Genomic DNA, 23,387 nt, shown 5'->3' with positions numbered 1-23,387 from the left:
CTTAATAAGCCGATGTCAACGCATCGGTCCTACGTAATCCATCCTTCCATTCCTCAACTGACGACTCTGAGACCTAGTAATCTTCAAGAATTCATCATCTATTGAAGAAAGTTGCGGCGAAGGATCAGCCGATGATATCCCAATCGGCTTCTACCTCAGAATATCCGCCAGACCATCTGCCCCCCGAGCCTCAGTCAAGGCGAGGTTAGTGGTGAGGATGTGCAAGTCGAACAAAGGGCTTTTGTAGGTAATTTGAGACAGGCAATGCACAAAGCCAGCTAAACTTGCCCCCATTGATTACCTTCCCTCCGCTGACAGCCGATGTTGTAGATGAATCACTAACAGCTCAACTGATGCTCCTGGCAGTACTACCGCATTCGTATCTTGAACATGCAGCTGGTAGCTCTGGCGTAATCGTAATAGCGTCGACGTCTAAGCATCGGCTATAGCTGAGATCCTTCGTACTTCCTCGATTTTTACCGGCCGACTAATTCTGAATCGGCTCACCTGGGTACATTTCTTGTACATGCCCCCCCGAGCTCCTTTCGCTCAAGTCTTGCACCTTGCTGATCAGATTGGCTCGCCGTCTCTGGCAGACTAATGCAGCTCCTGGTGAGGATGTTTCCTGATGCTATTCCCCACTCTGGTCACAGTAACGCCGACCAAGTCATAGCCAAACCTTAAGCACAAAATGCCATAGCCGATTGCTTCATCATCGACTGCCCTCCTGGTGTTAGCAGAGACATGCTCCTTCGTCGGGCTCACCCTTACCCTGAACTGCATGTTTTGTGCTGCTCCTGCGGTTGATCAGGGTCGTGATCAGGGTCGTGATACCTGCCGCTCCTGCTAGCATTGCTGGACTTGGAGGTTTGCTAACGGAGCCAACAACAATTCCACTGAGGGGCTCCTTCAGTAGAGCCTCGCCGCGTGACTTGTTGACTGTTCTATTAGGCTTCCGCTTGTAACAGTTGCCCTTGAGTCGATGGCCGTGCATCGGCTTTGAATCCTTAAGTTGATGTCTACGCATCGGCTGTGCTCGAAAATTTTGGAAATTTTGGAGTTTTCCGTTTTTTACGGCCGATTTGTTTACGTATCGGCCCCCATACTTGAGCTGCTCTGCTGGACATTTGACATCCGTTCCCAGCTCCGTATCCTCGTATCTCATCCATCTATGTGCCCCCCGAGCCGATTCTGTCAAGTAATTGATGGCATCGGCTCTTCAGGCATCTATTGAATCAATGCTGAACACAGACAAAGGGATGTTGAGGATAATTTTGGCCAATTGCGGGAATCGACCTCCCTTTCCATTGCAATGCTTCGTGAAGGTTTAGCACTTCTTGGTTTCCCACTGTAGCTACGTGACGTGTTGGAGATAAAATCCTTTGCTTTTTATTTTTTGAGGGCCAATCGCCGGGATCGGCCTTGCCACGTATGTCCAATGTCTTGGACGTGCTACTCTGTCAGGACCACGGACACCATGTTTGTGTCAGCCGATGCCTCTGCATCGGCATCAGCCGATGCCTGTGCATCGGCTTTCGCCTGTTTGGGGCGCCATACTTTCTTTGGCGGGCGCGCCTTCGTCTCCACTGTTTGCTGAATTTTCACGGCCAGATCGGGCCGTGCTCTTCTCAACGTGTACAGGTACTGTGCCTCGGCTTCTTCCAGGTTTCGCAGCCGCTGCACTCTACGCTTCTGAGAATGGCTGAGTCCATCAGGGCACCACCTTGGCCGGTGATACCTATCTTCTTCTCCATCTGACTCCTCGAAGTCTTCTTCTTGAGATGACTCAGCTCGCTTGTTATGTGGTGGGAGGGTCCTAGACGCTCGAACACTGAAACTTCGTTTGTCCTTCTCCTTCGCTGTTTGCACTCTGGGCAATTCTCGATTGTTGGCAATCGGCTCATTCCTGAGTCCCAGCAATGTTTGAAGAAGGGACAGTTCCAGTGCTTATCCACGTTGTCTTGCTCCCTTGACCTCCCTCTGGCGTGACGTTCGTACCCGTCGTTGTTCCTGTCATGCTGACGATACCTCCTGTTTTCCGCATCAGACCGTCGATATCTTTCATCATCTTCGTCATAGCGCCGACGTCGGTCGTACTGCTGCTCGTATTTGTTGAGGAGATGCACGGATAATGGGCGTTGATACCGTATGCTTCTCACCTCCTCCTCGGTTAGGTACCGTCTATCGTCGTCTTGGGGCCGGTCGCGTGGAACGGCCTCCTCTTTATCTTTGCCACGAGAGTGGCTGCTCTCTGCTTTGTCCACGCCATGGCGGATCACAAACCCTGCCATATTGACATCGAAAGAGAACCCTGGCTCTCTTATGGAGTGGCTTAGGTCCACCATGTTGACGTCCGGAAACGGACGCATGTCTACCTTCATGGCAAACTGTCCGAAAGTTAATCGGCCTGATTCTATCGCCATCTGAATTTGTGCGCGCAATACTTTGCAGTCGTTGGTGGCGTGCGTGAACGTATGATGCCATTTGCAGTATGGCCTCTTGTTCATCTCTTGTGCCGTAGGGATCTTGTGGCCTTCGGGTAGCTTCAACTGTTTCTCTTTCAGTAGCAGATCGAAGATCTGTTCAGTTTTGGTCACGTCAAAGTCCAACCCTCTTGGAGGCCCTGGTGGATTCACCCATTTGCAGGACACAGGTACTGGCGTCCGAGTCCATTCGGCTACCGCTACTTCCTGATCTTCCGCAGAATCTTCATCCTCATCAGCATTGACCAGTGTTATCGCGCGTTTGAACTTGTCCTGGTACAGTTCTGGATGGCGCTGTTCATATAAGGTCAGCCTACTGACCAGGTGCGTCAACGAGTTGTACTCCACTTGGAACGTCAGATCTTTGAATGACGCTGCAAGGCCTGCCACGGCCAGCTCGACTGCTTCTTTCTCAGTTAAATGAGCCGAATAGCATCGGTTCTTGACAGTTCTGAAACGTTGGATGTACTCAGAGACTGTCTCTCCTCGCTTCTGCCGAACCTGTGCTAGTTCGGCAATACCGGCTTCAGTAGCTTCTGAATGGTATTGGGTGTGGAACAGTTCCTCCAGCTGCTTCCATGATTGCACTGAATTTGGCTGCAACGAGGTGTACCATCCAAACGCTGGGCCGGTGAGGGATTGCGAGAAGAACCTCACCCGTAGCTGATCCGATGCTGAAACCATGCCCAACTGGGCCAAGTATCGGCTCACGTGCTCGATGGAGCTTGACCCTTCTGACCCACTGAATTTGTTGAAGTCCGGAAGCCGGTACTTAGGCGGTAGTGGGATCAGGTCGAACTCATTGGGGTACGGCTTGGAATAGCCGATTATCTTCTTCTTCGGCAAGATGCCGAACTGATCTCTCAGGACTGCGCTGATCTGATCTGCAGTGGAGGTGGTGGCAGCTGAGCTTTCCTGGACTGGTGCAGTGGCATATTTGGCTAGCCACGCCTGTTTCTCAGCTTCTGCTCCTAAACTCCCCGCTGCTGCAGTCGTTCTTCCTGCCGGAACAATTGCTCCTGCTCCGGCAATCCCTCCTGGCGGAGCCTGGATCGCCTGCGTCCAGTTGTTGCAGTCCGGCACAAACGTGCACACGTATCCGTGCGGGATTTCCTTGGGCGGGTCATGTAAGAACTGATAGTCGCCCGGATCACCTCCAACTTTGTAGACGACGTATGCCGGCGAGCCTTGTTGCTGTGGAGCCGCCATTGCGTACGGCAGTGGTGTCCTGGTGTGGAGTTGCATCTCTCCCTGGTGAGTCCCTAGAACAGGTCCTGAAGGGGAGTACCGACGCTCCATGATCTCTTGCACCACACGGAGCGCAACGCGCTCCAAAGTATTCACCAGGCTCTCCGAGTGCCGATGCAGTGAATGAGCCACCACGTAGTTGATCTCCTGTCGCAGGGCCCTGGTACATTCCTCTGAAGGGAGAGACAGATCCAACCCATCGAGGATGCCTTGTGGTGCGAATCCTTTGAACCTGACGCCGTGCGACCGGGTCTTCTCAAAGGAGCCGATGAGTTCGGCTTCAACGATGGCCTTCAGCTCATCGTACTTCTTCTTATGATCAGGAGGAAGATCCTCGTATGTGATCTGTTCCTCCGCCATCTCGGATGCCGATGTTGACGTGGATGTTGCAGAAGGTTGTCCCACCGGGCGTGCCAGAATGTGTTACCCTCCAAAACCCACCGACGGGCAATGGCTGAGCAACACGAAGAGCCGGGAAGCTCCCAGGGCCGCTCAGTGGATCCCTGGCACCTCGCGTCGTCCCGCAAATCTTCTGGCCAACGTCCTGGCGGTTGCTAGGGCGTGCCACCTGACCTAGACCCGATCAGGAAGGTGTTAGTGCTTCGATTGTTCCTGCATGGTAGACACGTAAACATTAAATACGAGCCCTATCGGCTCTCAGGTTTCCCTGTGGATCGGCTCAAGGAGCCGATCGCCCCATGTTTCACGTTGGATTTACAATGGCATGGGGATCCTGCTTGATCAGAACAAAGCTAAAACGATCCACGACAGTTTAGGGTTTTCACCGCATAACCGGAACGTCCTACGTGTGATCGGGCCTAGCAGCTACGGAAGATGATGCAAACCACCCCTACGAGAGGCCTAAAAACCAACATAACGTCAATTCCCGGAACATCCCTCGCAGGGACGGTGAACAACATCTAGCGCACTACCGGATCCTCCGACCCCAGCGTAAGGCCTAACTATGCAGATATTAAACTAATCCTTGCGGAGCAAGGAGCAACTATAACGGATCGGATCTACTAAGTAACGAAAAAGCAAGATGCTGCCCTTACGTCTGGATAGACGTAAGGGCAGCTAGGTGTCGAGGGACGGCATCGCCACGCAGATATGCACGTGAAAGCATCAATGCAAGCCCCTAAACATCTAAGGATAAATAGTACTGCTCGCCATCAACAAGGCTTCAGCACGAGCAGTACAAGGTTGACGAATAAACGTATACTGCCTAGATCGCTAGATGCGATCTAGGCATCATGGTGCTTACCCGGGAGAAACCCTCAAAGAAAGGGGTGGCGATGCGCCTGATTTGTGTTGGTTGAACGATGATTGTCCTCCTTTTCCGATAACCCTAGATACATATTTATAGTCCAAGGGACTTTCTAATTGAGGCGTGCACCTAACCGTGCACGGGCCAGACTCTATCTCTTTAATCTAAATACAATACGATCTACTAAATTACAGATACATGGGCAACTTAGCCCGAACTCTTAGCGCAAGGCCGCTTCGAAGATGCTCCACGTGTACGTCCTTCAAGCCCATCTTCACTTACGGCCCATCTCCTGATTTGGCCAAAATCGGGTGGTAACAGCTGTCCTAGGTCACAGTCAGATTTTTTCCCCTCCTTTCTTCCCCCAACCTCAACCGCGGCAATTCCTATACACCGATCAGGTCGGCCGCTACCGCGCACCGCACACCCCCGCGCGCGGTATGGGCCGGCCTGGTCGGCCCAGTTCGCCCGTTTTCTCTGTTTTCTGTTTCCTTTTTCTTTCCTTTCCTTTTTTTATTTTCTGTTTCTTTTTTGTTTTTTTCCTTTTTTTCTTTTGTTTCTTTTCCGTTTATTTTTATTTTTGTTCGAATTTGAAAATAGTTTAAATTCATAAAATGTTCAAAATTAAAAAATGTTCAAATTAGAAAACCGTTCAAATTTGAAAAATGTTCAAATACGAAAATGTTCAAATTGTAAAAACGTTCAAATTTGAAATCCGTTCAAATTTGAAATCCGTTCAAATTCGAAAAATGTTCATAACTAAAATGTTAAATTTTTGGATTTTTTTTACAAATTTTAAAAATGTTCAAATTCAAACTATGTCCATATATGAAAATGTTCAAATTTCGAAAAAAATCAAAATCCGAACTTTTTAAAATTTTTGAAATTTTCGAATCTGAGCAGATTTTAAATTTTGTTCTCCGAAAATATTTTTTAAAAAAATTAGATATTGAAAAAGAAAAGTATTAACAGAAAAGAAACAGTAAAAAAGAAAGAAGAAAAAACGTTCCTGCTCTTAATGGGCCGCGGCCCAACGACCCGACCTGGTCGCTGGGTGTGCGGTGCCCCGTACACGCCGACCAGGTCGGTGTACAGGCGCCCCCCACCCGCCGCCGGTTCCGCTCGCGCCTGCCCTAGCCTCGCCACCCCGCTCCAGGCCGCGCACGCCGGCCCGGCCTCGCTCGACCCTCGTCCGGGACGCGCCCATCGGCCGCGCCCACCCTTGCCCGCACCGTTCCGGGCCGCGGACGCGTCGGCCCCATCCTCGCTCGACCCGCCCCAGCCTCGCCTGCGGATGTGCCGCCGGCCGGCCGGCCACCCCGCGCCGTGCCCAACAGCCCCACGCGAAGCAGCACCAAGCCCGCCCGCTCCCGCCGGCCTCCCACTCCGGATTCCCGCGAATTTTGGCCCGACTTCGGCGAATTTTGGTAGACTCCGGCGTCATATGGACTGAAATTTCCTTAGCGCCAACACGAGAGTTGAGATGGGGTTCGGTCGGCCTCACGAAACTGGGTATTTGGAGTTCCCGCGACGCGAAACTGGATGGACTGAACAAAATTCAGTATGGGAGCTCGATGCGGTGTCTAAAATCTAAACCTACACTTTTTTCACTCTAAAACCGCAAAATGTCAGTTATTATACGGATGGAATGGGGGCTAGATGGGGGTATGCTAGAGATGCTCTTAGTAGAATAATGATAAGGTCAACGTTTGATTTATAATGATTTAAGGGTAAGATATTTATCAATCGAGTGAGAATTAATTTTTCTCTCAGTCTTACTACTCAGGTTGCAACTCATAACTAGCACGAATCACGATGCAAATTAAATGGTGTAGAACTTGACTGAGCACGAAGTTAGTTCTCAGGAAGCTGAGAATTAGCAAATCCCGTGATAACTCGTATCGATAGATTGACCTGCTACATACACTTCATGCGAAACCTAGGCCGGTTTCCGGTTTAGATTGGTCTGCTAGACCTTTTGCTTGGTGGGTTTGTTTATATTATCCTTAACTCCGCTGATTGTTTCGAAAAGATATCGCGCAAAAACTAGGGAGCCCCTATCGCCGGGAGCTCCTATACACCGAACGGGTCGGTGCAAACGGGTCGCCACACACCCCACGACCCGCACGGCTGTATAGTGGGCCGCGACCCACCAGTTAAGATCCTTTTTATATTTATTCTATTTTTTTCTTCTTTTCTGTTTATACTTTTTGTTTTTTGTCTCACAAAAAATATTTTTGTTTTTTCAAAAGCTAAAATATTTTGAAATCTGATTATTTAAAAATCATGAAGTTTTTAAATTTTGTCTTTTTTCAAAAAATCAAAATTTGAAAGTTTGAACAGCTTTTGTGATTGAAATTTTTCAGAATTCAAACATTTTTCGAAAATGAACATATTTTCAATTTGAACAGTTTCTAAATATGAATAATTTTAATTTTGATTTTTTTAAAATTTAAACAAAAATTTCAAATTTCAAAATTGAAATTTTGAAAAAAAGAAAAATAAATAGAAAAGGAAAGGAAACAAAAAGGTAAACACAAAAAAAAACCAAAAGAGAAAACAAAAACATAAAACAGAAGAAGGAGAAAAAAGCGAATAAACCAGAAGAAACTAGACCAAAGAAACCACACACGAACACAACAAAAACTATGAAAAAACCAGAAAAACTAGACCAAAACAGAAACTGCAGCATAGAAAAAGAAAAAACCCGCCATACCCAATTAGTTGGGCTGACCCATCTAAATCCACGCGTCTGGGCGGGGCTTAATACACCCTGCTAATGGGGGGGAAATAGGGTTTGCCGAAAAACTGAAGTAAGGTGCAACCATGCACTTCCAATGTTTTTCTTGCATCCATGCTCTTGCTTTCAACAATGGAAGGAATGACACATGGGAGGGTTATTTCTTCCTTCTCATTGGTGTCTCCATCTAAATAAAAGTAAAATATGTAGTTGAAGAAAATTATTTAGTTCCGAACCGATATTTAACAATAAAATCTCAATTGCAGTAACACTCGCAACGAGAAAATTATAGTTGCAACCCCACTGGCAACTAGAAAAATATAATTGCAACCCCACTCACAACTAAAAAATTCAATTGCAACCGCGCTTGTAACTGGAGAAAAATCTCAGTTGCATCCTCGCTTGCTAGTTGCAACTAGAAAAAAAAGTCTTAGTTGCAACCACATTTGCAACTGAAAAAAATCTCGTTTGCAACCACACTTGCAACTAGAGAAAATCCTGGTTGCAACCACACATGCAAGTGAAAAAAGTCTTAGTTGAAAAAGTCCTAGTCGCAACCACACTTACAACTGAAAAAAATATTAGTTACAACCACATTTGCAACATCAAAAAAATTAATATTTTTGAAATTTCAACATTTTTACAAAATTTCAAAATCAAATTATAAGAAAACTAAAGTAAAAGAAAACATAAATATAAACAAAAAAATAGAAGAAATAGAAAATAGAAAACAGAAACCGAAAAAGAAAAAGAAAAAAACCCCAATATGGGCCAGGCCCATCTCGACGCAGGCATACACGGTTGGTAGACGAACAAACCAAAGACCTGCGCTAAAAAACAGCCCAAGAAATCAAAGGCCCGCTCGCAATGCTAAACAGCCAACCAACAAGTCAACAACAAACCCAAACAAAACACGAATTGTGATGCAAACCAAATCAGGTTACTGAGCCGAGCTTGTTCTAACAATTTCACTCTCAGTCGTTGATCCATAAAAAGATCACTATGGCTAATCATGTTTTTCTTCTGAGTAAGGGCACAATTCAAGTGATCCGGTATTGCGAGTAGGACAAAGTGAACTGAACTGACATGAATTTTGGGATAGTAATCTGTGCCAACATTTGTCGTCACCTCGTTGAAGCTGAATCCGTGCACACCCAAATTAAAAAAAATTGGGCACATATTTAAATTCATGGATGAGATTTGGCAATACTACATCTGTTTTGAAGAATAAGGCTTATATTTTTCTTTTAAAAAGTTAAACTATGTAAAGTTTGGCTAAGTTTTTAAGAAAAAATATTAATATGTACAATCCAAACTCAACGCTGTTAGACTCATCATAAAATATATTTTTATATGATATCTACATATTATCGTGATTTTTTTACAGTTTTTTCTAAAATTTTGATTAAACTTTGCTTAGCTTGACTTTTCTAAAAAAGTATAAACCTTATTCTGTGAAACACAGGTAGTAGTAATTAAGATCATCATTTCGGATTCACTTCTGCAAGAAAGACTTGGGGCACCGTTGGTCTAATTTTTAGTTTTTCTTTACTTGCCTTTCGCCGCTGCCACAAACGGCCATACTTGCCCTCTCCATCTACCGATCTACTACTCCGTAGGCATGAAGCAGCAACTGTGCACGCTCGACGCACCACTGTTCGGGATTCCGGAGGCTGGGCGGCGAAGCGGAGCGCAGCGCTGGGGCGGGCGGCGGCGGCTCGGCGCACGTGTGGGCTGTGGTCCCGGGTCCGGAGACCGGACGGAGGCACAAGCAACAGCGCGCAAGCGGCGACGCGGAGTGCCGGGCACGAGCTGCCGGCGGCGGCTCGGCGACCAGTGTTCGATGGCCGGATGCCAGGCGAGGGGGACAAGCTCTGGTCCGAGGGGCACATGCTGCCCCAGAGGTCAAGGTCAAGGTTGAAATGCTCCTTCGTTCATGCGGATTGTTTCACAATTTCGGTACATTGTTTAGTATTATGTATATTTGATTAGCCTGGACTTGCAGGATGCTAACGGTAGTTGGATTCACTACCAATCATGTTTGTCTGTGCATTCAATTTACAACTTGATCTATTGTTGATTTGTTAACTGTCGTACAACTCTACAATCTCAAGCTGCATGACACCTTTGCTGTCTTCCAAATTACCAGTTTGCCAGGGTTGTTGATCTTGATGTTGCTGGGTCTTTCAAAAGTGAGCACCGCTTGAGATCAATCATATCATGGTTGGGTATGGTGATAACTTATATAGCAACAAAAAAGCATGTAGCTATTTGCTGCTAGATTCAGTCCTTCTTATTATTACATATAAACAAGATAAAGCAAAATATTATAACCCACTCCAGTTGAAATAGATCCAGAGAAAATTTTGGGACAACACTATCTGATCATATAGCATTCCTGCTCTGGACAAAACACCAAAGGAGATCACACAAAAAAAAACTTTGTTCTAATTGAGAAAGAACAGTGGCTGGATGTGCTGTTTCAATGCTAATAATCCCAACTCTTTGTCCTCATGTTTTATTTTCGGGATATGCAGTGCTATCAGCGTAGCTTTTGGCATGGACCAGAGTCCAGCATGTTGGAAGTATTTCCTTGTGTTGCTTCATTTTTCATCATCAAATTGCTCGGAAGTGCATGAACCGATCTGTCTTTCGGTTATAAAATAAAAGCATTGTCTTCGTAGAGTTCAAAAGAAAAAAAGAACAGTTCACTGGTCTTGGCCCAAACTCCAAATGTTCAGGCTTCGGCCAGCTTCCATTACCCAGCTCATCTCCTGTGATCCTATCACACAAAGGCAAGGTAGAAGCAACTACATGCACACGGCAACCTGGTGCAACGGCTAGCGTCACTGGCACTCCCAAGTCCGATGTCTGGAGACCAGGCAGGCAGGGGAACCGACGCAGTTCTGACCCACACATCATGTGACCCTTGATGTCTGCTCTGCTCCTGACTCCAGTTGTAAATGCTATGAGTTAAGTACCAAAGGAATCACAAAGTTGCTGCTAAATTCGTGTGACCTTGTAGCGCTATCTAGAATCTCTGTTTGATAATTTCATAGATATTTCTTAATTTTCTTGCAGAAGCCATGTTATTTGCTGGAGAATTGCGATCCTAGATTTGAATTAGATGGAAACTGTATTGAGTTTTAGGGTCCCCTCTTCTTTTACCCATGGTTGGTTTATGAATGCACCATTCCGCTAAATTTGTTTAATCTTGTATGTTGTTGGTGTAGCTCTAAAATCTTAACTGCGTGGTAGTATGCTAGACTACCCGTTCATCACTTATAGCATGTATATCAAAGTAATACTGAAAAAATAGGTACACATTCTTGAAAAAATGATTACACACTGTTGGGATTGCTTGCTCACTATTTTTTTTTCATTTACATAATGTAACAGATTGATGTCAATAATTCGTGATACCAGGTTAACAAGGGATGCTAATCTTGCTGGAACTGGATCCACTGACTTGGTCTTGCTGAACTGTGAGAACCACTCGAGATCATGTCATGGTTCACAATGGTCATAAAAAATTACAAAAGCTTAGCAAAAATATCTGGCTAATACTATCTGATCATATAGCACTCCTATTCCGAAGAAAACACCAAAGGCAATAAAAAAGATGACAAGATTGCCAAATTGTTTTGCTGAGTCAATGGAGACTGGACTTGCTTCTGCTAAACCGCAATGGTTTCCAACCACAGGACCACACAGTTTTGGGTTTCCATCAAAGCTAGAACTTGGAAATGTGCTAAGCTGGCCCACAGTTGGAATAGCCCCTTCTAGGTCATTATTACAAATGTTGAATTTAGAAAGGAAGTGCAGATTATTCAGTGCGGATGGAATTGTACCAGTGAGATGATTGCTGGACAAGTCGAGCACCTGGAGGTTCGTGAGGGTGCTGATAAGTCTTGGGATCTCTCCGGATAATTTATTGGAGCTCAAGTTGAGGGAAATGAGCGCTTTCAACTGGTCAATCTTTTCAGGTATCAGTCCAGTTAAGTTATTGATACCTAGATTCAGTACTTTAGGAAACGCACCAGGCATGAGGTACTGGATAAACGGACTCTTATTATAAACAGGCAGCTCAAAGACCATTGGTGCTGCGGCCTCTGATTCTAACATTGGCATTTCCATTAAGGCACTCGGTATTTCCCCTGTAAGGCTGTTGTTTGAGATGTCTAGATAGAAGAGGAAGTTTAGGCTGCTGATCCAGGCAGGTATTGGTCCAGCGAGTTCATTGTTGTGTAATAATAACATCCCCAAATTTGGTATCTTTGACAACCAATCTGGTATTTTTCCAGATAGTGAACAATCATTTATAGAAAGGACCTGAAGATTCACAAAACCATCAATGCTGTCACCTTCTGGCATGGTCTCATGCAAGAAGTTGAACCCAATAAAAAGGGTGGTGAGGCTCCTGGAATCACTAAGGATCTGAAGTGTTCTTGTGATATTTGTAAGAGAGTTATTAACAAGTGACAGGAATGAGAGGGACTTCAGATTGCCTATTTTTTCTGATAGTTGACCATGGAAATGATTGTAGGATAGACGTAGTGCAGTCAGCTTGCTGCAGGAGTATATGCTTTCTGGAATGTCGCCGGTGAAGTGATTGTACAGAAGATCTATCTTTTTCAGATTGGACAGGTTTGAGAAGTTGACATTGGTAAGTTTTCCACTTAAGTAGTTGCTCTTGAGGTCAATTGTTGTGAGATTTATGCAGTTGCTCAGACCTGATGGCAGCTCCCCTGACATGTTGTTGTGGTCCAAATGCAGTTCCTCTAGTCTCGTGAGCTCACCTATTGAATCTGGAATTTTGCCGCTGAGCTCATTTCCTCCAAGATCAAGGATGACCAGATTTGTGAGCTTCATTATGCCATTGAGTGGTCCTTCCAAACGATTGTTTGGTAAAGAGAGGTGCTCTAATGAGGTAACATTGAAAAGCTCCTTTGGAAGAGTCCCACTGAGATTGTTGTAGCCAGCGCTGAGCAATTTCATCACGGTGCAGTTAATGAGCCCCTGGGGGATGTTTCCACTGAATTGGTTAAAACTGACTTCAAGCACTGCAAAAGATGGCGCGCTAACACAAGGTGTAGTTGGTATCTGCCCAGTAAAACTGTTGGTGCTGGCATTGAGCACGACCAGACTCTTCATCACCTCCCATGTCATAGTTGGGAACCTTCCTGTAAACAAGTTGCTTGAGATGTTAAGTATCTGCAGAGGCCGCACAGGGGTTGAAGGTGGTAGCTCATGCAGGCCTCCTGTCAGGCGGTTGAAACTGACGTCAAGGACAATGATGCTGCTGGATGAAACCAATTCCAGCGGTAAGCCACCAGACAACAAGTTGCCGGACAGGTTGAGTCGCAGCAAGCCCGTGAGATTGCCTAGGAACGGAGATATGGGCCCCTCAAGACCTCGAGAAGCCAGCGAAACATCGGTGACCGTCCCATTGGGGCTGCAGGTGATCCCTTCCCAGCTGCAGCAGTCCATGTCGCTCCGCCATGATGCTGTGAGGCCGCCCTCCCGCGAGAGCCCAGCAAGGAGCTGGAGAAGGGAGCTTTTCTGCTGCTCCGTGCATGAGCTGGTGGGAGAAGCCAAGGAGACCAGTAGCACAAGAGCTAAGCCAAACAAAGGGGTAGGAAATATGTTCCTGTGTATGTGACTGAGTGGCTGCATGGTTTTCTCGAAAAATTAGCTTGGAAACTAGAGGCTTAAGCTTTGGTCTGCTGAGATGAAATGCTAAATTGTCCGATGAAGGAAGAGCAAGAGAGGAAAGGGGAGCGGCGCTGCTATACAAGCACTGGGTTCAGTTGAACCCAAATGATATTTATCAAACCTTCATTCGATTTTCTTTGTCATCGTTTTATTAGTAGAAGGTTAGACCATAAACCATGGAGTTGGACCCGGTGCTCGAATCATCTGGCTTCGCAACTACCTGCCCAGTCAAGAGAGGAAAGGGGGGTGGAGCTGCTATACAGGCACTGGGTCAGTTGAACCCAATGATATTTATCAAACATTCATTAGATTTTCTTTGTCATCGTTTTATTAGTTTAAGGTTAGACCATAAATTATGGAGTTGAACCCGGTGCTCTAATCATCTGGCTTCGCAACTACCTCCCAGTTCTCCGTTTCGTTTGATATGTTCTGGTCGTACTGGTGAAAGAAAATTTGGGTCAAGGATCACCTGCTATTGGTAAGTCTGACTTTCAAACACTTATTGGTGTGTTAATAGTTAATCTGACCACTTCCTACCAGTTTTACTATACCATGTGTTACTGCCGTTAAGTGGCACGAGCAGAAGAGAAAAAGTCACCTCATGACGAACCCCTTTTGTATGTCTCTACCTAAATATCAAACCCCACGGACTAGCAAGATGTGATGCGTAAGTTACATGTGAACTAGCATCATTTATTGCTTATAATGACATTCCATCTTGATGTCAGGGTCAATGCACATACAGGATTTGGAGAAGAGCACAGAAGGTACTCCCTCCGTTTTTATTTACTTCGTGTTTTGACTTTAGTCGAAGTCAAACTTTGTAGAGTTTAACCAAGAATATAGTAACAAATATCAACATCTATAATATCAAAAGTACATAATATGGAAATATACTTCATGCTGATTCTAATATCCTAGATTTTAGATGTTGACATTTTTTTTCTAAAGATTTGGTCAAACATTACAAAGTTTGACTTTAAATAAACCCAAAAGGCGAAGTAAATAAAAACAGAGGGAGTACGTGAAGGTGATGTTACTGAATAAGTGAACATTGTATTCATTTTCTTACATTTCATTAGATATAGATTATTTTGTTGATGGAATTGGTGCAGTTACAGCTAAAATAACAGTCAGCAGTAAGTGGTCATTACAGTTGGTTTATGGAATAGTTAATTGTAGCTATGATCAGTAAGTGGGCAGTGCAGTTGGTTGATGTAATAATTTGTCATAGCTATCGTTGGCCTTGCCCTTGCTTGTTAATTCTTTCTCAAACCTCCTTTTTCTTCTTGGCATCCGGCATCCCATCACTTGTATTGGCAGGGTGCATTGTCCTAGCTTCCGAGCTTCATGTAGTCATTGTCACGTTGTTATTATCTATTACCTAACAGCACGTGCATAAAGAAAGAACAATGCTGAAGCTATCTATGAACACGTACCCACAATAGCAACATAATGTATATAGCTGGGGTATGTTGGGTTTGACTTGAGCTTGTCTGATCTTTTTCCCTAAAAAGTATATTGATGACAGCTACGAATTTTTACTTAAATGAAAAATATCACCTACTAGGTGCAACTGAATCAGCAGGAGGCTGAAATTCTGTGGCATCTAATCTTACTGCGTGCAATAAACAAGTGGTGTGTGTTGTTCTTTTTCTTTCAAAGATTGGGTGAGGAGCAGCCTCATTTCATTCTAATCCATAGTACATATTTAATTCTTCCTGTAAGATTTAATAAGAATAACTCTTATATTATTAGCTGTCATCTATAGTTAAGGTATCCATGTCATGTGCACTCTGTTTTTTTCTTGATATTCTTATATCGATGGGAAACGACTCCTGTAAATACAACTGTTCATGTCAAGCTGTAACAGGTAGCCAAAAGATATGTTTTTATTTGCGTGAACTGAACCTTTTTTAGGGCCAGTGAACACAGCGAATGGTCCCTCTCTTATTTGCGGGGTTATAGATCGAATCCTAGGATTGAAGGGATTTTTTAAGCAGAAAATACAGCGAGACTTATCACATTTTTTTCCCTCTTACACCATGAAAAAACCTAATATCATCCCAAAGGTTGTAGTCATGAAATTTTTCCAAGGAATTAAGCACAACAGAATATTCAGTAAAAGTTTCTTTGGACTACTGTCCTACGGACCAAATAACCTACATAGCAGAAATTCATATGATTTAAATCCTCCGGCTTTCTTTGAAACTTCCTTGAAAAATGCCAACCAGTGTCCTTCTTTTTCCAAGCTTGTTTAAATACCTGTACATATTGATACGGATCAATAAACTAGATTTCCCAAACTGTCAGACCCAGTGTTTCCCTTTTCTTCGTCTCTGCTCTTTGATGAGCATCGCCTTGGGTATAATTGATTTAGAATTGTTCATGATGACAAGAGTTGCTTTCCAGTTCTCTGGTTGATGCTGTTCTGATGCTCTGCAGTATGTTTATCCGCACTTCAATTCCATTCCAGTTGTTGCAGGAGTATATGCCGGTTATGAGTGTAAAGGTGTTTGCATTTAACCCCAAGTCTACATATCCTCAAATCTCTTCAGTTCACCAGGAATGGGATGGAGACAACGAGCTGCACCAAGAAGCGATCATCTCGCATGGGCTTGGCCAGCCCGTGTGCTCAAGCGCCTTGAGCACAAGTGCGAAGTGCGATGAAAAGGTCATCACTGTTGCCGCTGCTGTTGGAGAGGAAATTCTTCCCTGGTGTAGTGCAATCCCCACATTTCATGGATATTAGAGTGGACGGGTCATTTCTGGTGCCTTGTGTGCCATTTGCTCTGTTATCATGTGGGAATTTTTCCCAGTTGTTCATACGTCATTGATCGATGTAGAATTGTTCAGCCTGAAGACAAAGCAAAAAATAATATCAGTGTACATGTGGCTAATCATACTAACGTTTCTTTTGGGGGAAATAATATTTGTTTCTCTTTCTCCGGTGATACTGATACTGGTGCTCCTTGCTATTCTGTTATCATGTCATTCATCCGTGTATGGTGGTGATGTCTGAAGACAAAGCAAAGAGAACATCACTGTACATGTTGGATGTGGCTAATCGTATTTGTGTTCTGAGTGAGAGCAAAACTCGGAAGTGGCACTCCTTGTGAGTGGTACACCATGGACACATGTTTTCATCTGATTGTTTGTTGATGTTGAATACCTGCACATCCAGGTGACGCTAATACAGACTGAATAGAAGCCCAGTTACAGGAAAACCGTTACTGGGCCGTCCAGCATATGGGCCGCCCTTTCCTTATTATTAGGCATCCGAGCTCCAAGACGGAAGGGAAAAAGAACAGAGGCTAGCGCGGGAGCCCCTGTACAACGCTTTAAGCGACGGCTAAGCTCGCTTCCGCTTAAAGATCGCGATTCCCGACCTAAGATGGGCTTGGCCCATGTCACGTCCACATACGTAAGCTACTATATATACAAACCCTGTCACTATACATGCACGTAAAGTTTCTCTTCCCATAAAAAAAAAACGTAAAGTTTCTCTTCTTTCGTTCAGATTTTAGAAAATGTTGAAATAAAATTGTTCAAATTCAAAAAAAATTAATATGAAAATTGTTGGAACTTGAAAAATATTCAGACTAAAAATTGTTCAAATTCAAAAATTGTTCAAATTCAAAATTGTTCAAATTTTAAAATATGTAATTTAAAATTGTTCAATTCAAAAAAGTTCAAATCTTAAAATTGTTAACCTAAAAATTGTTCAAACATAAAATTTGTTCAGATTAAAAAATATTCATATTTAAAAAATGTTCAAATTTGAAAACAGTTCAAAATCTGAAATAGTTCAAACTTAAAAAATGTTCAAAAATCGAAAATTTTCCAAAAAAGTGACCGGCAAAAACCAGAAACAAGAAAAACCAGCAAATCCTTAAAAGATCAAAAAAAAAAAAGGAACGAAGGGAAAATCTCTCGCTAGATAAGCAAGTAGTCTAACCATTCCTGGGCCAGGCCCATTGACAAGAGGGTATGCGGAGCGCTCGATCCCTCCCGCATTGAGCGGAGAATAGGGATCGCGGGCTAGCGCTGCGTTGCTGGTCAGTTCGTTTAGTCCCACCTCGGCTGTGGAGAGGAGAGAGGCGGTCAACGAGGCTATAAAAAGCAAGGGAGGCCAGCGGTTTGAAGCATACCTTTCTCGGCCTTTTGGCTAAGATCAAGTGTAGTATCTGTTCTTATCAGTTTAATATCTGATATGTGGGCCATGTGTCCACAACGATATTAAATTTATTTTTTGTGGGGGAGGGCCCACCACAGTAGCTTGCTACTGGGGTCCTCACGTGTCGCCTGGGCGTTGCACTACTGCCCAGGCCTGGCGCACCCCAACCAAAGAAAACTCAAAATTTGTGTACTGGGCATCTTACTCTGCAATTGAAAATGATTGATTCGGTCAGCTCTTCCCATCCAATAATGATACTTCAAGGTCAGCTCTTTCCCATCAATTTGCAAGCAAAATTTATTTTAGAAACAGGAGGCAACGTCGTGGCTTTTGCACCGGCTGATTCACACAAATTTTAGTGGCCCAAGGAGGAGACGCTGCTTTGCTGCAAGTCAACCAACCATCTTATCATATGGAAGTCTCCTATCTTGTATAGCTTCTTCCTTCGACGGCTCAGACAGATAATCGGTCGTCCGGATTACCTCAAGTAGTGCTTCGCCAGGTAATAATCACCAAAGTTTCCATCCAGATTAAGTACATTTCTTTTGACCAAGGGTGTTCTCCGGATCCATTTTTTATAGTTTCCAATCACATGTATACAGGGAGGTGATTTGTGTATTCTTCTACCAATCAATCGAAACTGCCACTGTTAACTTCTTTCTATCGCTGAACAACAGAGCTGGTGGTCCAAAAAGCTTGAGAAATTGGTGGAACTGGATTCAGGGGTACCATTGCATATCCAAACAAGATGCCCAACAATAGGATTGATGCTACACAATTTTTTCTGTTGGAAAAACTGAAGAGTGCCTTATTGTGGTGTGTTTATTCCTTTCATTATTATCTAATTATAACACTTCAGAAATTGGTAGCCTCACAAACGATCCGCCGATATAGTATTACACCAAGGGACCTAGAGTGCATGCTATGTGATGAAACTGCAGATCCAATGGCCCTTCCATTGTCGCTTCTGGAAGAAATCACAGATGGTTTCTCCGATAAGCAGAAAATTGGCGAAGGTGCATTCGCGGTGGTTTATAAGGTACATTAACTGTGAGCTGCCTCTGTCATAATCAAAGATCATCTGAAAACTGAAGTTGTTGCTGACGACAAGGCATCTTCTCGCCACAGGGAAAGCTTGAGAATAGGACTGTGGCAGTGAAGAGGATGTCCAACACATATATGTACGAGAAGGAGTTCCGCCGAGAAGTTGAATGTCTCATGATGGCGAAGCACAAAAATGTAGTTCGGTTTCTGGGGTACTGTGCTGACACACAAGGTACCATGGCAAGGCACGAAGCAAAATTTGTCATGGCAGATGTACAACAAAGGTTGCTCTGCTTCGAGTATCTTCCTAAAGGGAGTCTTCATGACTATATCACGGGTAAGATCATCCAGCACACATATTTTCTTTTTTACCAATATTTTCATTTCTAAAGGTTATGTTGTTTTGTATGCAACATATAGCACACACGCATTATATACATTCAGATATTAAAGGAACTTCCTTTGCCATCTCCCCTTCTAGATACATCTCGTGAACCTCGGTGGAGAGACTGCTATCAAATTATCATGGGAATTTGTCAAGGGTTACATTATCTTCATCAGAAAAATATTGTCCACTTTGATCTAAAGCCTGCTAATATATTATTGGATGATAATTTGGTGGCAAAAATTGCTGATTTCGGTCTATCAAGGTGCTTTATTGGTGAAACTGAAAGTCGGGTTATCAGTAAGATAGGTGGAACGCTGTAAGTTCACTAAGCCTCTCAAAATTTCAGTCTTGTACTATGATTTACACCAACACTGCGGTACATTGCTCATAACATTACTATTTGTTTTGGCAGTGGATATTTGGCACCAGAATCATTTAATCGCCATACCCAAGTCACATACCAGCATTCATATCGTCTTGATATCTACAGTCTTGGTGTAATAATCATGGAGATACTCACCAAAGAGGAGTATCACGCTGTTGACAATGTAAGAATAATTTAGGTCTTCGTTTGGAAATTAATCATCAATCTCGAACATACTTTTTTCGTCTCCATGTTAACTAATACAATTCATGGCAACACATCAAATGGTGGAAACGAAAAACTGGGTACACAAGACCCAAGCAATATTTGTTGTTGACTTTCCTTTTTCATGCTAATGACTTTAACTCATGGCAACACATTGAATGTTAGCGGTAATGAAAAAAATTTAAAATAGAAACAAATGGCATATATGTAGATCGAGTAATATTTTAGAAAAATGCCTTTTATACATATTCTTTTTGATGAATGAAAAAATAAAAAAATACATGGCCCCTGTGTCTAAGAATACAAAGAAATTGAAGCTTATTTTGTGTGGGTGAATGGTTGTACAATCACATTATCCATGTCCAAGTTAACTCCTACGTGCATTTGGATGCATATTACTTCGTTAATGAACTGATACCTGGTTTCTTAAAATATGTGACAAAAACTAGGGTCCATCTTAATTAAGTTCTTGGGGAAATTTTATTGTTGTTTTGAGTTCTTAATTGATGTGGTTAGTGTAATCTTTTAACATCATATATGAGGCTAGTATGTATGGCTACATACTTTAATTTGACATTTAGATAAAATGTTGCTTCTTTTCATAACTCACAAATTCAATTTGTAGGTTGTTGAAAGTTGGAGCAACATGTTGGAGAACTCACTGAGGGATGGAGAGCTGGAACAGGTTCGAGTATGTGCTAAGATTGGAATAGAGTGCACCAACTTAAATCCAGCGAAGAGACCGGATACACAACATATAATTAATAGACTGGATGAGGTAAGACCACTCCCGCGGAATCCATGACATCTCACCAATAACATAATCTTGAGAGTGTGAAATATCTTTAACTGGTTATTCAAACAGGCTGAACATGCTCTGAATGAACTGCATCAAGGTATGCCTAACTCACCAGGAGACACAAGCTTAAAGGTGAGTTGTCCAGATTGATATATTGATAAATTCCCGGTACATATAATAGTACTTGACTGGAATACTAACTTGAAATTTTGCTCCTTGCAGGAAAATGACACTGCATTTAGAGTGACAGGGACAAGTCCATGTAACAGTATTTGGGAAAATACCACAAACCTTGACAAGTTGTATGAGACCATTCATTGTCTTAATCCGGACATCAGGCGATGCTTTGAATTCTGCAGTATTTTCCCTAGAGGATCCAAGTTGAGAAGAGACGAGTTAGTTTGCCTGTGGATAGCCGAAGAGTTTGTAAAGACCAGCTGTGCAACAGAGGACATGGAAGACATAGCGCAGGGGTACATTCAAGAGTTAGTGTCGATGTCATTTCTGCAACCAAGCGGAACTAGTTATGATACTGATTGCTTTACAATTCATGATGTAATGCATGATATATTAGACCAGGTTGCTGGAAATTGCTTCAGAATTGAGAATCCAGTGAGCCATAGAGGACAAGGTTGGGAAGGAGATGTCCCTCGACATATCCAACATCTTTTTATTCAGAATTATGATGGAAAATTGATTACTGAGACAATCATTGGGTTGGAATATTTACGCACTCTGATTGTATATGTTGTTGGAAAGGACAAACCAATTGAGGAAGAAGTCATTGAGAGTATATGCAAGAGGCTGCCAAAATTACGGGTATTGGCCATTGCTTTCAGCCAGAAACATGATCCAATCAAGCAACACAAGGAGTTCTCATTTCCAGAGTCCGTTGGTCAGCTGAAATACCTACGCTATCTTGCTTTCAGGACAAGCAAGTTTGGCAGGATAACTTTACCAAGCACGCTAAATCAACTTAAGCATATCCAGCACCTAGATTTCGGTGATGGACATATTTTGGAAGTTAACTTTGTTGAACTTGTGAACTTGCGACACATATTATGCAGTGGATTGTCGAAGCTTCCTTACGTAGGCAACCTGATCTCACTCCAAACATTACCAGGCTTCCAAGTGAGTAATGAACCAGGCTGTGAGTTGAAACAACTGAGAGACCTAAACAAGCTTCAAGGCAAACTACTGATCAGAGGCCTTGAAAATGTTAAAAGCAAGGAGGAAGCTCTTCAAGCCAATCTAGCTGCCAAGCGACTCACTCAGCTGGTAGTGCAATGGGGTAATCCTTATGCTACAAGGTGTAGTCCAGAAGTTGAAGCAGATGTACTTGAGGGGATGTGCCCTCCCGTGGGCCTTCAAATATTGTATCTCAAAAACTTTGAAGGCAGCAGGTACCCAGATTGGATGATGGGTAATCACAGCGGTGGCCCAAAGTACCTGCAAGAACTTCGCATCGTGCAATGCAACCAACTGATACCTGCTTCTGGACTTGCCGACGCTTTCCCTCATCTTCGAGTTCTCTATCTTTTGAACTGCAGCTGGGACGCCCTACCAGACAATATGGAGCACCTCACATTGCTCGAGAAACTGGTGATCTTTCGTTGCATGAACATCCAGTCTCTTCCAACACTGCCCCAGTCTCTCGAGGAGTTTACAGCTAGTTGGTGCAATCAAGAGTTCCTGGAATCTTGTCAAACTGTGGGACACCCGAACTGGCAAAAGATTGAGCACATCCCCAAGAAAATGATTCGCTTCACAAACCGTAAGACTGAAATCCCCCTTTTGCTGCACTGTTTTTCCATTTTTTTTCTATCGGTAACTGACATTGTGCTACTTTCTCTCTTTATGATTGTCCTCCTTCGACTCGGTATAGTCCTCGAGGGATTGCTTGGCTGCGATGTAATGTGAAGGGCGTTCCGGACCATTGGTTTACGGATGCTGAGCCAAAACCCCAAAACTGCTGTGTTTTGGAGTAATGATGCCAGTACTCAATGCTATTTATTCAGTGTGCTATGTAGGTGAAGGAACGGGATAATACATGTGCTCTTTTCATTTACAGATAAATCTCCTCAGACTTTCATAGATAAGTCTGTCTTTTTTTTTTAACAAACTGAAGAACGCTGCATTCATTTACCCGAGGAACTGGATCTTGTCTATTTTGCTGATTTCATGCAGACTATCCTTATCTGCTTTTGATTTTTGAGGCATTCTGTTGTGCTTATTTCCAGTGCACTATATACGGTTGACCACTTGCTCGGGCATCAGGTTGCAACAAAACAACACCTAAATCTTGCTCCATTGATGGATCTATGAGTGCCATCAGGAATGCACCATGGACGATGGGCGATAATAACCTCTTAGCAGTTTGCCTGATGTCGTTAACTCATCTGTTTTCTAGTAATGTTTGCAGTACGGTCGGATTTACCATTAGGCAATTTCTGTTTCTTTTGTGCTTGCACTTTTTGTATGTAAAATGTGGAACGCTGGGCGTATCAAATCAACTTACCATTTGGAACTCAGCCTCTGATTTCTCCAATCAAGAGCCAAACACGACCTGTTGTTTCTCAGCTAGCTGTTTGAACTTCTATCCCCAGGATTATCAATCAAGCACTCTTCGAGCATCATTGTGGAAGGCATTGCCATAGCCAAAAATATGGCATGAGAGCAAGTAGGTGCTCCTACAGCCAAATTAAGAGTGCGTTTGGTTTATGCCCAGAACAGCCGGACCAAATCGTTGGCATGACCAAAAAATTGGCGAACCATTGCTCCGCCCGTAACTCGCCAACGGTTGGCGAAAAAATACACTGCAACGGGGCTAGCTGGCTGGGCCAGCCAAATTTCCGTCAACGAACCAAACAGCAGCCAGGTATCACATACTTGCCAATATTTTGGTAAGGCCGATGTTGGCTTTAAACCAAACGTACC

General features: G+C 43.6%; 2 protein-coding genes and 1 non-coding gene across 3 annotated transcripts; 2 read left to right on the top strand and 1 right to left on the bottom strand.

The window, feature by feature from the left end:
• Nucleotides 1-11,281: 11,281 nt before the first annotated feature.
• On the bottom strand, nucleotides 11,282-13,414 carry LOC127328308 (receptor-like protein 2). The gene has a single exon (XM_051354916.1). It carries the CDS (start codon nucleotides 13,412-13,414, stop codon nucleotides 11,282-11,284), a length of 2,133 nt encoding a protein of 710 aa, XP_051210876.1.
• Nucleotides 13,415-17,600: 4,186 nt separating this feature from the next.
• On the top strand, nucleotides 17,601-17,797 carry LOC127337803 (U2 spliceosomal RNA). Its single transcript, XR_007874114.1, has one exon. It is a non-coding gene; the product is annotated as a U2 spliceosomal RNA (small nuclear RNA).
• Nucleotides 17,798-17,834: 37 nt separating this feature from the next.
• LOC127331540 (uncharacterized) lies at nucleotides 17,835-22,717 on the top strand. Its single transcript, XM_051357712.1, has 9 exons — nucleotides 17,835-18,132; nucleotides 18,233-18,669; nucleotides 18,759-19,011; nucleotides 19,156-19,378; nucleotides 19,475-19,610; nucleotides 20,277-20,429; nucleotides 20,517-20,582; nucleotides 20,673-22,224; nucleotides 22,336-22,717. The coding sequence occupies exons 2-9, from the start codon at nucleotides 18,379-18,381 to the stop codon at nucleotides 22,368-22,370; spliced, it is 2,709 nt and encodes a 902-aa protein (XP_051213672.1). The 5' UTR covers nucleotides 17,835-18,132; nucleotides 18,233-18,378; the 3' UTR covers nucleotides 22,371-22,717.
• Nucleotides 22,718-23,387: the final 670 nt, after the last annotated feature.

Source organism: Lolium perenne, chromosome 2 (assembly GCF_019359855.2).
Source record: "Lolium perenne isolate Kyuss_39 chromosome 2, Kyuss_2.0, whole genome shotgun sequence".
In the NCBI taxonomy this organism is placed as follows: domain Eukaryota; kingdom Viridiplantae; phylum Streptophyta; class Magnoliopsida; order Poales; family Poaceae; genus Lolium; species Lolium perenne.
This window is presented reverse-complemented; position numbering and strand designations above follow the sequence as displayed.